Source organism: Perna viridis, chromosome 4 (genome assembly GCF_037379345.1).
Source record: "Perna viridis isolate PV_CMFRI_1.1 ecotype Kerala chromosome 4, ASM3737934v1, whole genome shotgun sequence".
Taxonomy (NCBI): Eukaryota; Metazoa; Mollusca; class Bivalvia; order Mytilida; family Mytilidae; genus Perna; species Perna viridis.
In genome coordinates this window covers 23,891,098-23,903,387 of record NC_142448.1, presented here as the reverse complement: position 1 = coordinate 23,903,387, position 12,290 = coordinate 23,891,098, and the positions used below count along the sequence as shown (strand labels likewise).

Below are 12,290 nucleotides of genomic sequence, written 5' to 3'. Positions count from 1 at the left end.
TTTCAAAATATTTCAAGTTTGTGACTGTAAAATCTATTACTGTGGTTAAAAAGAAAAAAAATGTTCAGTTTTTGAGAATTGTTTTAGGCAGAAATTGGATTCATTAGTGGGAAAGAATTCAAATTATACTAGAAAGTTGTAGGATATATTTTTTACTTAATCTTAAAAATTGATGTATGCTTAACAAATTATAACAATAAAGTCATTTGAGAATGGTTTCAATCATGCATTTTTTTTATTATATAGATACTACATACTACACAAGCTAGAGGAAATCAGAATTAATTTTTTAGGCAATTTCCCAATTTAAAATTAAGGAAAATTAAATTCAGGCATCTTGAATGATGGAGCCATCTTAATTATAGATTTAATCAGAAGTTCTGAAGATACATGCTTTAAGTAGATATTCTTTTTTTTCCAGGTGGAAGATGTAGTGACCCTGGGACACCTGGTGGTGCTTTTCAGGATGTAAAAAGTTATGAAGTGGGAGAGCTATTGTTCTTTAGATGTAACAACTCAGGGTATTACCCTAGTCCCCCTGAACCATTTAAGTGTATTGTTGATCATGGGGATGTCAAATGGAACACAACAGTTTTGCCTGAGTGTGAAGGTTTGATATGATTCTTGAAGATAAATTTTAAGTTAGCTGCATTCATTGTGTATTAAGGAGGAAGTCTGAGAAACTTTGTTACTGCTTGTGAAATCATCAATTTTAAATACTTTGATTGGAGTTTTAAGTTTTGTGATGCTCTCGCCTGGTTGGATTTTGAACATTCATTCTTTCATTGAATTCTTCATGAAAATCCCTGTCTGTAATTTGCAGTCAGAAGTAGAGAATCACTTACCAGTCTTTGAGTTTTCATTGGATTCCATCTGGCCATCCATACCTGCATTTTTCAATCAGGATGGGAATATTTTTCACCATTTTTGAGTGTAGAAGTTTCAGTCAATACATGACATAGGTGGGGCAACACTCTAAAAAACAAACTTTTTGCTTTGTTTTCAATGGATTCCCTAGAAAAATCTCTGACTGCAGTTTTTCAATCAGATTTGAGACATCTCTTATGATTTTTGAGTTTTTAAGGGTCAAAGAGGCCACATCCCCAAAAATAGTCTTTTTAAAATTTTTGGTCCAATTTTGAAAATGATTTTTCATTAGATTCCATCTGGCCATCCATAACTGCATTTTTCAATCAGTATGGGAATATTTTTCACCATTTTTGAGTAATAAGGGGTCAAAGGGTCCAAAAACATTTTTTTTGGAACACAGGCTTTACTCCAGCTCTGAAACTTTTTCATCTGATTTAAATGAATTGTTTTGATAAATTGTTTTTCTTTACAAGGAGTTAAAGAGTCATGCTTATTCTCTCATTATTCTCTTCATTACTCTATCTTTAACTGTTTTTTAGATAATGGGATTGAAAGCTCCCTAAAAGCGGAACTTTTTATTTTGACTGAATTTTGAAATACTGTGCAATATTGCATCCAAACTAGTGGTTGTGTTCATGATGACCTGTAAGTCAAGTTTGTCAAAATCAAGACTTGCCCTAAGTGAACAAAGTTCAATTAAATGCAGTCGTATCATGCAGCACGAGGAGAAGCTTCTTATTCCCTTACATAGGGACTTTAAGAAGTAAGTTGACAAATTTGCAATATGTATAGTGTGTCCAAATTGCTTCTTAACATACAGGGTTCAAAGGGCTGTGGTTGTATAATGATGTGCTCATTAATGCTTTTTATTTAATGGTACAATCAGAATTTATTCAATTTATTAATAATACCTGTACCAGTAACTTGTTTTTTACAGATACAACTCCCCCAAAGTTTACTAACTGTTCAACAGATCCTATCTATATTGACAAGTCAGAATCATACACCTATACAGTACCAACAGCCACAGATAATTCTGGGAGTGTAAAAAGCATTAGTAATTTGTCACCAGACAGAGGGCCAGGCAAAAATACTAATGATGATATCAGTATAGTGTATCAAGCTGAGGATTATAGTGGAAACATTGCCAACTGTACTATCCAGATCAAAATCAAAGGTGTGTTTAAATACTGAGAATTTTTACACAACATTTTTTGTTGTGCATTTTTTATAGTACATATTCCTTTGTGAAAAAAGAAAAAATTCAGCATACTGATCAGTCATCTTTAAAGATACTAAGCCATGACTTTATAACCCTCGCACAAAGTTGCTTGGGTTTAATTTTTTTTACCTGTGCATTCATCTTGTTATTTTATGAATATGGACTCCAATATTTGGCTGCTTTCTTTAAATTTTTTTGTATAGTATTAGTAGCCATAAAATCTTTGGTCATAGGTGTTAACCTGCCCGTTTTTTGCAGGAATCTCCTATAATTTGATCTTTTGACCCACAAAAAAAGTCTCCCATGCAGGTTGCGTCAACCTCCCAGTTTCAAGAATTCCTCCTGTAAAAAATCCCCTGTAATTGAATTTATCATTTTTTTGTCATTTATTGTCTGCCATATTTGTTAATGTCAACAGCCGCATGGGTCTTGAATGTGCTTTATAGTCAGAATGCTTGGAACAGCTGATTGATGTACGAGTCTCTCTAAAATTATCTTTGTTCATATTCACAAATAGTATGATTTACAATTTTGAATGGCTACTTATGTCCAGAAATGATCAAACTTTGTGGCCAAAAACAACTCACCATTCTTTGTGGCTGATCATTTTACTGACTTGGTGAAAAATAAACATTCCATGACAGTAAAATTGCAGAGAAATTTTCAGGCAAAAGGACTAAATGCACCCAAATCATAAAGTAGAAATAGGCTATTGTACCAAGTCTTGAGACTTCAGTTATAGAAAACTGTTAACAAAATCCATTCAGTATTTTTTTGTGATGAAAGCAGTGATAGGGGTGGCAAAAAGTTCTTTGCTACTCTTGTTGTCATTCTTGAAGAAGGAAGCAAGTTAGTCAAAACCACATTCCTTGATATGCCAGTGGTAAACATAGGAACAGGGCAAAATCTATGCTAAGAATCAGTACATGTACAATTCATATTGTTGATTCATTTGTATATACCTGTATCGTGTATTTATGGTATTGATCAAATATTTGAAATTCTCTGAATTATTTAATTTATAACATCACAAAGTATGTCCATAATGTCGTCATGCAAAATCTCCTGCAATTTTATGATGGATTGCAGGAGATCTCCCACAATTAGGTTTAGTGGGAAGAAATAGTTGCCTACTGAAGTAAAAACTAAAAATTCCCAATGATGTTACACCACTTGGCCAGCTAGGCTATATTAAAATATAGCTTTCGCTGGCCGGGTCTAGGGTGCTGGAGGGGGTGTTGCTATAGATGTCACAGTGGTATGAGTTTGAGTCCCGCTAAGGGAACAGCCAAAAATTTGATCACAAATTTGATAGTTCTAACATTGTTGGGAATTTTTCAGACCCTTCTATAAATTTAGGTTATCTTCCCTGTATCAATTTGATCCGATGGAGCAGTGTAGTGAATAGAGTCGTCACATTCTGAGACGTTGTATAATATTGATTTGTTGTGACGTGCATCATTAATTTGATCCTCTATCCTACATAAAAACACCTAGATGAACTGTCCTGTATTACCATACATCATGTAGTAAGTTACAGCTCTAAATTAATCCTACGAGGAGGAATGACTCATCCAGCGAAAGCTATATTTTAATATAGCCTAGCTGCCTGAGTGGTCTGGGCGCTGGACTTAGTGCAGGCGGTGTGGCCATAGATGTCACAGTGGTACGAGTTCGAGTCCTGCGGAGGGAACAACCAAAAATTTGCTTCGCAACTGTGAGCTAGTAATACGCCTAGCTTTCCTTGAGCCCTTTGTCATTTAATTAGCAGAAGATAATTTACAAAGATGAAAACAATAATCACTTATCCTTTAATCCAGTTGATTAACTGTTTACAGATGGATGTTAAAACTCTTAATAAATGAGCTTGGCATATTCAAAATATTGTTTTCATTAGCTGTGCTGATGTCATTGTTTAAGTGAAACCCTTGATTAGCACATGACCGTAACCTGGAAAGCCAGGTAATAGATCCGTTCTACAAGTTTCTCTTAAAAATAACCCCGGGTCACCAGTGACGTCTTCTGTCTTTTGATTGGCTGAGTGAATATTACATTATTTTATTTACTTTATACGTTCTAATATTCAGAATTAAGAGAAATATGTTTAAATATTTTTATCTAATTACTTATATTATCTTACAATACAAATGCATAATTTAGTTAATTTAGATAATTTCTTTTTCTTTTAATTTTATTTCATAAGCGGCAATTTACTCATATATTGTGTACATTCATCGGTGGTAACCTGAGTCTATATTTTTGTGATCCTGGGGTGGCTTATGATATTGACCAGGGAACCAGATTACACATGACGGGAAACAAACGGAAGCGTGAATAATTGGGTACATCCTGAAATGTGTAACCCATACCAGTACCAACTTTTGCCCATACCCAAATATTCTTTTGCCAGTTTCTTCATTATTATGTGATTTTTCCAGCTGTTATATTGTACACATTTACAAAATGATATGATGGCTAGGATAAAATCAATGATTTAAACAAAAATTCCAAAAATTTTATTTGTATTCAATTTTCAGTTTTCAAAAGTACCGAAATGTGTAACACAAAATTCCCGGCATTTTTGTTATTTGTACAATTTCATTATATATTTTACATTAGAACACCATAATATTATTAAATTTATTAAGGCGATAAATTAAAATAGCATCAGATTCCATCTATAAGACTTTCTTTGTCATTCTTAATAAGATCTCATCCATTCTTTGGTGCTACATTATTCACTGTATGGAATTCAAACCCTGACATTTCTTTTTTAAATCAATATCAAATCTTTCAAAGTCTTAAAGTGAAGTTAAAACTTTTGATTGTTTTCAGAAAAACATTAACTTAGGACTGGAAAGTAAAAGTTGGTCAATTATTAGTTTGGTAAGATAACTTCCGGTTACACATTTCGGGAAATTTGAGAACATAAAATCGACTGAATTTGAAAATGTTGTAAATGTTTTCAACAAGTTTTAACTTCAGTTGATTCAATTTCAGAACTTTAAGACCAAGTTTCAGTATAAAATTCCTAATAATATTGAAGAAATCGTCAAAAGAGTATTGGCATAAGAAGAAAGTTTGTACGGGAACGGGTATGACACATTTAGGGGTGTATCAAATATATGAGATGAAAGGTGCAAACATCGTTAATATTTTAATTAATAAATGGCTATCCAAAAAGTGGTATCAGCAAACAAAACTTAATTCAAAAGGTTCTCAATACCTTGCTGAGATGCAGTGGGGACTGTACAGTTTTTACGGGTGAGCACAGCAAATCAGAGAGCTTGAATCATGAAAAAAAATTGAGAATCCATGATGATTTGTCTCCAGGAAATCAGTTTCAAAGACAAAACCACAAAATTTTTTCACCCTGAAAATAAATGATTACTGGTATACAGTATGTCTTAGGTGGGAATGATTTCTCAAAAAATGGTCAAGGGGACAACTTTTTTGGGAGGAGGGCTTAGTAAAGTAAATGCTCACCTTTAAGTCTCTGCTTTGGTGAAATGTTGACCTAAAGGTTTAAGCTTTTTGGCCATCCTCTCATCTATAATTGGTTTCTATCTCTGCTAGTTTTTCATAAAGAATTTCTGTAAGCAGAATTTTCACAGATGAAAGTTTATTTTAACAAAGAAGACATTTATAAGTTTTTTTTATGTTCAAATTTTCATTTTGTCCCTTTTAAGCAAATGTGTAATAAAACATGTCAGTTTTATTCTTATGTAGAAGAATTTTCTCTAGGTTCTTCTTTTATGCCGTATATTTTAAAAAGGTTTTTTTACCACAACATATTGCTGCTATTCCATCATTTTTTCAGATTATGCCAAACAGATATTGAAGTGCCCCTCATCATACCCTTATAACACAAAGTTAATAGACACTGCTGATGGCATAACTTACAATGTTACTGATTCTGTTACTGTGACAAATGACCGGGAAGACATAGTTCTTCAATATAACCCATCAGAACTGATCAGTCTAGACCATACTGATATTGGAAATCCTCAGATAGTTGAAGTGACAGCTACAGATAAATGGGGAGGTCAAGACAAATGTCGATTCCATCTTGAAACATCTGGTGAGTCTTTCCAAGCTTGCTTTCAGGCTACTCAGGCTATTTCCTTATATTTGTCAGGTTTGAGCATTACACAATATTTGGATTTGACATACCTTATACTTTTTCAGTTGGAAGTAGTATTTTTCTGAAAAGAACTCCAACAAGATAGCTGACATAAATGTAGTGGTCACATGAGTATCAGCTCTCAGGTTTTTGGCTATTTGGAAGTAGTTGAAAACAGGAATGATGTTAAAATTTATATGAGGATGTGTAGAAAATTTTTCTCTTTTATGTTATACTTGTGGAATTGTATTATCAGTTGGAATAACAAAATCTGCATTAATTTATGATAAAATTTGGACAATGAGTAAAAATTGCAACGTTTCTAATTGCTCTATTTCTGTCTCTAATTTACTGAATTGTTTTTTTATTTTCTTTTGATTTTTGAAATACTATAACTGATGGTCTCACTTCTAAGCTATTGCCATCACTTAGCATCCGTCATCTTCGTTAACAATTTCTGCAAACATCTCTGAAACTACGGAATGGATTTGGATGAAACTTAAAGTAATTGTTCATTAGAGTATCCTGCACAAAATGACTGTTTGAATTTTGAACATGGCCATTACTAAAAATAGAACATAAGGGTCAGGCAGCAGATTTCTGCATATTTCTCAAAAATCATTAGGTTTAACCAAATTTTGTGGAGGTAAAAGTATTCAGCATGATGAGATCTAACTGTGGCCAAAATTTGGTGAAAATCTGTTGACCCACGTAAGAGTTATTGCTCTTTTTGAACGTTTTTAGCTGTTTTTGATGTTATTACTTTCTAAAAAATCTTCTCAGAAACTGCAATACAAAATTCAATGAAAGTTGGTATTTTAGTTTTTTAGGGTATCCTAAATAAAATGACTGTTTGTATTTTTGATCTGTTAAAAACATGGCGACTATTACTAAAAATAGAATGTAGGGGTCAGACAGTAGTTTTTTGCATATATCTCCACAACTGTGAGGTTTAGCCAATATCTTTCATTTGCTGAAATGATCCTTATTATAAGGCCTACAAAAGTCTCGAGGGATCAAAGTTGTCAGACGACTCCATGTAAGAGTTATTGCCCTTGAAAGGCAAAAAATTACGTTTTTAGCAGTTTTCAGTCAATATCTTGAAAACTAGAATAGAATAAAATTTTCAATTGATGAAATGATTCTTATTATAAGGACTACAAGTCTTTAGGGATCAAAGTTGTCAGATGACTCCATGTAAGAGTTATTGCCCTTGAAAGGCAAAAAATTACATTTTTAGCAGATTTCAGTCAATATCTTAAAAATTATAATAGATAAAATGAAGCTTTCAGTTGATGAAATGATCTTATGGTAAGTCCTACCAAAGTCTTCATGGAGTCAAAATTGTTGGACAACTCCTTGTTAGAGTTATTGCCCTCGAAAAGCAAAAATTTAACCAGGTGACCAATTCAGGGTCCTGGGAGCCTCTTGTTAATACATTAAAGAATAATTGATCACTCCAGGATTACTCAACTTGTAATAGATCAGACTTGTCACCACCAGTATGGTACTCATCAATCAAGTCTCTGATGCACTGCTTGCTAAGATGACAATAATCTATATCTCAGCAATTGAGCAATAAATTTGAAGTATCCCTTACCTCTTCTTGAAAAGGATGCTGTGAATGAAAAAGTGATTGCAGAATGATCAGTTCTGTACCCAGCCTCAACTTTTGCTGAATATAGCAAACAAAAAATATCCAGAGAAACAAGAAAATAATCTATTCTGCTCTGTTTTAAAGGACTAGACTGACGCCATGTAAACCTTTTTTCGTCAGGATAACATGGCCTCCATGGGAGTAGCAATCCTAAAGAGCTTTTTATTTCCTCTGTCTCTAGCTTTTCACTGAAAAAGTCAGGTTTATCTAACTTTAAACCATACAAACATACAAAAGTAAATCTGTGCTCAAAGATAGTTATATCTTATATGATATATCTACCATGTTGATCAATGTTTGAATTATGGACATCATATTGAAGACTTGGCTTGAACAAAATACATATACTGGCACTCTTACTATCACCTTGACTGAAATAACACTTATGACCCCACTCAACTTCCCACTTCTTTTCTACCACCTCAGTGCTATTGGTTTCTTTTAAACGAATAATGGATGCATTTTCTTGTTTTTACCCAATTAAAAATGTCTACTCTTTTCTTAATATTAGGCCTCTTACATTCATTGATAATATTTCTACACAACTACTCATTACTGCATATGAAATTTGTTAACTTTTTACACGAGACAGTGAATTTAACAGATTGTATCACACAAAAGGAAGAAAAGACAGATTCTCTCACACACACACACACACTCAAGATAGGACATTTTGTTTGTAGAATTTTCTAATAAAATGCAAAATTAATGAATCATTCGTTCATACATTTGAGTGTATGCCCATATGCTGTAAGATTGAAAGATTGATAGATTTGAGGAGCTGTAACAACAGAGGCCTAGGGCATGTGCTACAGCTTATCAAGCCTAGCAGCAATCCAAAACGAGGTGAAAAATATCAGTAATTAAAATTGCTCTCAATTTCTGCAAAGCTTAGAAAAAAATGAACCATTGCTTAAATGTATGGATAATTAAAATGATGAATGAATGAATAATACAAACAGAAGAATGAATGTATAAACAAACGAATAAAGTAAGTATAGAGTTGAAGTAAATTAATTAATTCTGTTATTCATGTATCAACCCACTTGTTCCATGTGATGACTGAATAGATAATAATATACATCAATAAATATTTACGGGTAATTCACTTCTTTATACTAGGAAAAGGAAATAAGGAATCTAGTCAACAAATTATCCTTCTATGAATTTAATTTCTTACAAATGTCATCAGAAATATCAAATTTCATTCGTTTTCCTGATGACTTAATCTTTGCATTAACTGCACAATTAAAGTACCATGCACTGTCCGCATTTTTCTCATCTCTAAGTTATGAAATCAAATCCATATTGTGCTTTGTAACATCATCAACTAAATTGAATGTCTTTTCCAGTGGGAGGTTCTTTTTTCCTTTCATTGCATTGTACTTGACATCAGAGTTCCTGAGTTTCACAAGAATTGGTCTGTGTTGTTTGTTTTGACCAGGAATTCTATGGATAGCTTGGATATCTTCAGGTTTCACTGTGATTTTGAGTTTCTTCTCATTAATAAACAAGTCCTTATTGTATCTGTTGTTGTTTACAATTTTTCAAGACTCTTCTCTGAAACTAATGGACAAGTAAGAACCAAACTTGGTATGAATGTACTTAAGGGTAATGTGCATAGTATTGGTGTGGGGAATTTTGAACTGTCAAAAATATGGGCAATGTTCCTATAAATAGAACATGGGGGTCAGTCAGAAGTGTTTCTCATATACCTCAAAAACTGTAAGGTTTAGCCAAATCCTGAAATAAGTAAAAGTGTTCAGGATGATGAGATCTATCTGTGGTCAAATTTTCATGTTAATCTGTTGATTCAAGTTAATGCCCTTATTTGACACGTTTTCACTATTTTTAATGATAACTTTGTCAAAAATCTTCTTCTCTGAAACTTCCTGACCAATTAGAACTAAATTTGGTACAAATATTCCTCAGGGTATTCTGTATAGATCTCTTATGGGGAGTTTTGATCTGTAAAAAAAACATAGCCGCTGTTATCAAAAATAGTACAAAGGGGTCAGTCAGAAGTTTTTCTTATACATTTTCAAAAAACATTACATTTAGAGAAATTTTTTCAAAAGTCATTTTTCATATTAACATAACGTAAGCCATTTTAGCAAGGTTTTCAGAGGGATGTAACTCACCAGCGCCTGTCAACCTGGTTGGCAGTCTTATTGGGGAAAGTAAAGACAGTAAACATTTTTCTTTGAAATTAAACTATTTACACTTCAGGTTTGAAATTAATTATTCAAAAGTAACTAGGTATTTATCACTGCTACAATAAGCCAAATATTTGAATTTGAAGTCTACTGCTGTCCATTGCTCCAATTGGACAATTAATCAGTCTGTGAGGTTGGAAGCTTACTTTACTTTGCTCAAAATAAAAAAAAAATGAAGTCAAAGTTAGGATTATATGAAAAAGATCTATTGTAAAATGATCCTTATTATTAGGTCTACAAAAGTCTGCATTGGATGAAAGTTGTCAGACAACTTCTTGTTAGAGTTATTGCCCTTGAATGATAAAAATTGTTTTTTTTTTTTGTTTTTTTTTACTGGTTTCAGCCAATATCTTGAAAACTATGATAGATAGAAAGAACTTTCAGTTGCTAAAATGATCTTTATGATAAGGACTACAATGCCTGCAAGGATCAAAGTTGTTGGACAGGTCTCATTAACCACTTCTGACTTGCCATTACTTTACATGTTAAAATTGACATGTACCAGGTTTCACTGTAAATTCCCAGAATAAATATGATCTTAATGGGGCATACCAATATGAAGCTTTAAAAAAGAGGATATTCTTACTGGTACATAAATGGTACAAAAAAAACGTGTTTACATTCACTACAGAATGGCAGCATGGGGTCGACTTACTAAGTCATATCAGCAATATTCATATACACTAGTTAAAAATAATGCATACATTCTAAAAATAGATTATCTAAGCTTTGTTTTGATAACAATATCTTTTAATACAATTAAATAAAACACTTATGATAAATAGACTTACATTTATTTTTAGAACGTAACATACAGGGGTTGGCCAATTGACCCGGAAGTGGTTAGTGAGACCACAACTCCTTGGAAGAGTTATTGCCCTTGAAAGACAAAAACTCATGTTTTTTAGCAATCTTGAAAGTGTAAAGATAGACAGGAACTTCAATTGATGAATGATCCTTACGATAAGTCCTACCAAAGTATTCTTTGAGTCAAAATTCTCATGCAACTCTAATTTATTGCTCTTGAAAGGCAAAAATTTACTCAGGTGAGTGTTAAGCAGCTGGCTCCTGAGAACCTCATGTCTTTTTTGGTCCAATTTTAAAATTTTATCATTTGATTCCACATAAAATTCTTGCCTGCATTTTTCATTCGGATTTCAGATATCTTTTACAGTTTTTGAGTTGTCTGAAACCAATTGCAACAAAATTTAATAAAAGTTAGCATATTTTTTTAAGGGCTTCCCTCACAAACTGATCATTTAAAACTTTTCATTGCTCAAAAACATGACAGAACAGAGGGGTCAAAATGCTTTTTTTGCTGTTTTTTTCTCAAGTATAGAAGAATAATGAAGATGAAAGCTACTCATCAGATAAATATGATATTCTGAATTGGCTGGAAGTATTGAATTTTTTTAGGTGACCATTTTCAAAATGGCTGCCGTTTTGCGACCATTTTCACCAGTAGCTTGGATTCCAATGAGTTTTCATTTCTGAAGCAAATTTGGGGTTTTGAGTGGAATGGTGAAGATGAAAGTTTTTCCTTGTAATTTTTGTACTTGCCTTGATTTTTATGATAAATGGTTCTAATAGTAAACATGGCAATTATGGAAATGTTGTATAGCCATGGTTTAATTTCATTTAATGTTCTTTTTCAGCAAATGTATACTGGGCTAATTCCTCTTAGACCCAGTGGAAAAATAGGGCATAGGGGAACCCCTGCCTAATTTTTTTTTCAGAGATGTTAAAACTCTTCGAAAACATTATACAGTGCCTTAGGTACTCAGTTAGACTTGCAGCTATCATCAAAACATTCTCTTTTTCAGCATTGTTTTGTCAAACATGGTAACAGAGAATGAAACCTTTTCTTACTTAGTTAATTTGGCATGGTTTGTCAGAGAATAAGAGCGTTTTTTTTTTGTCTGACTTTGAAAAATTTTAATTCAATTTAAAATTTTGTGTCAAAACCATTTGTTGTGTCCATAATGTATTATAAAACCCTATGCATAAGCATGTCAAAAACTTATATTGTGTCTGCCCTTGCCCCAACTATTTTAAGATTTGACCACTACAGTTGTATCATCATGTGCTTGACAAAGCCTTTTATTAGCGTAACTACTGTGGGCACATTTCCTTTAAAAGTGCTTCTTTGCTTCTTTCCTTGTTTAATGGGATGCATTATAGCTAGGTATTGTATAAATGTGC

The 12,290-nt window shown here is 32.8% G+C and overlaps 1 protein-coding gene across 2 annotated transcripts in view; it reads left to right on the top strand.

Annotated features, from left to right (window-relative positions):
• Positions 1-12,290, top strand: part of LOC148619410 (uncharacterized) — a 187,050-nt gene that overhangs the window by 57,856 nt on the left and 116,904 nt on the right. For both annotated transcript variants that reach the window (XM_088579277.1, XM_088579276.1), the window contains exons 22-24: positions 422-610; positions 1,808-2,047; positions 5,913-6,173. In XM_088579277.1, the coding sequence (XP_088435403.1) occupies positions 422-610; positions 1,808-2,047; positions 5,913-6,173 (690 nt within the window). The remainder of the gene's footprint in view (positions 1-421; positions 611-1,807; positions 2,048-5,912; positions 6,174-12,290) is intronic.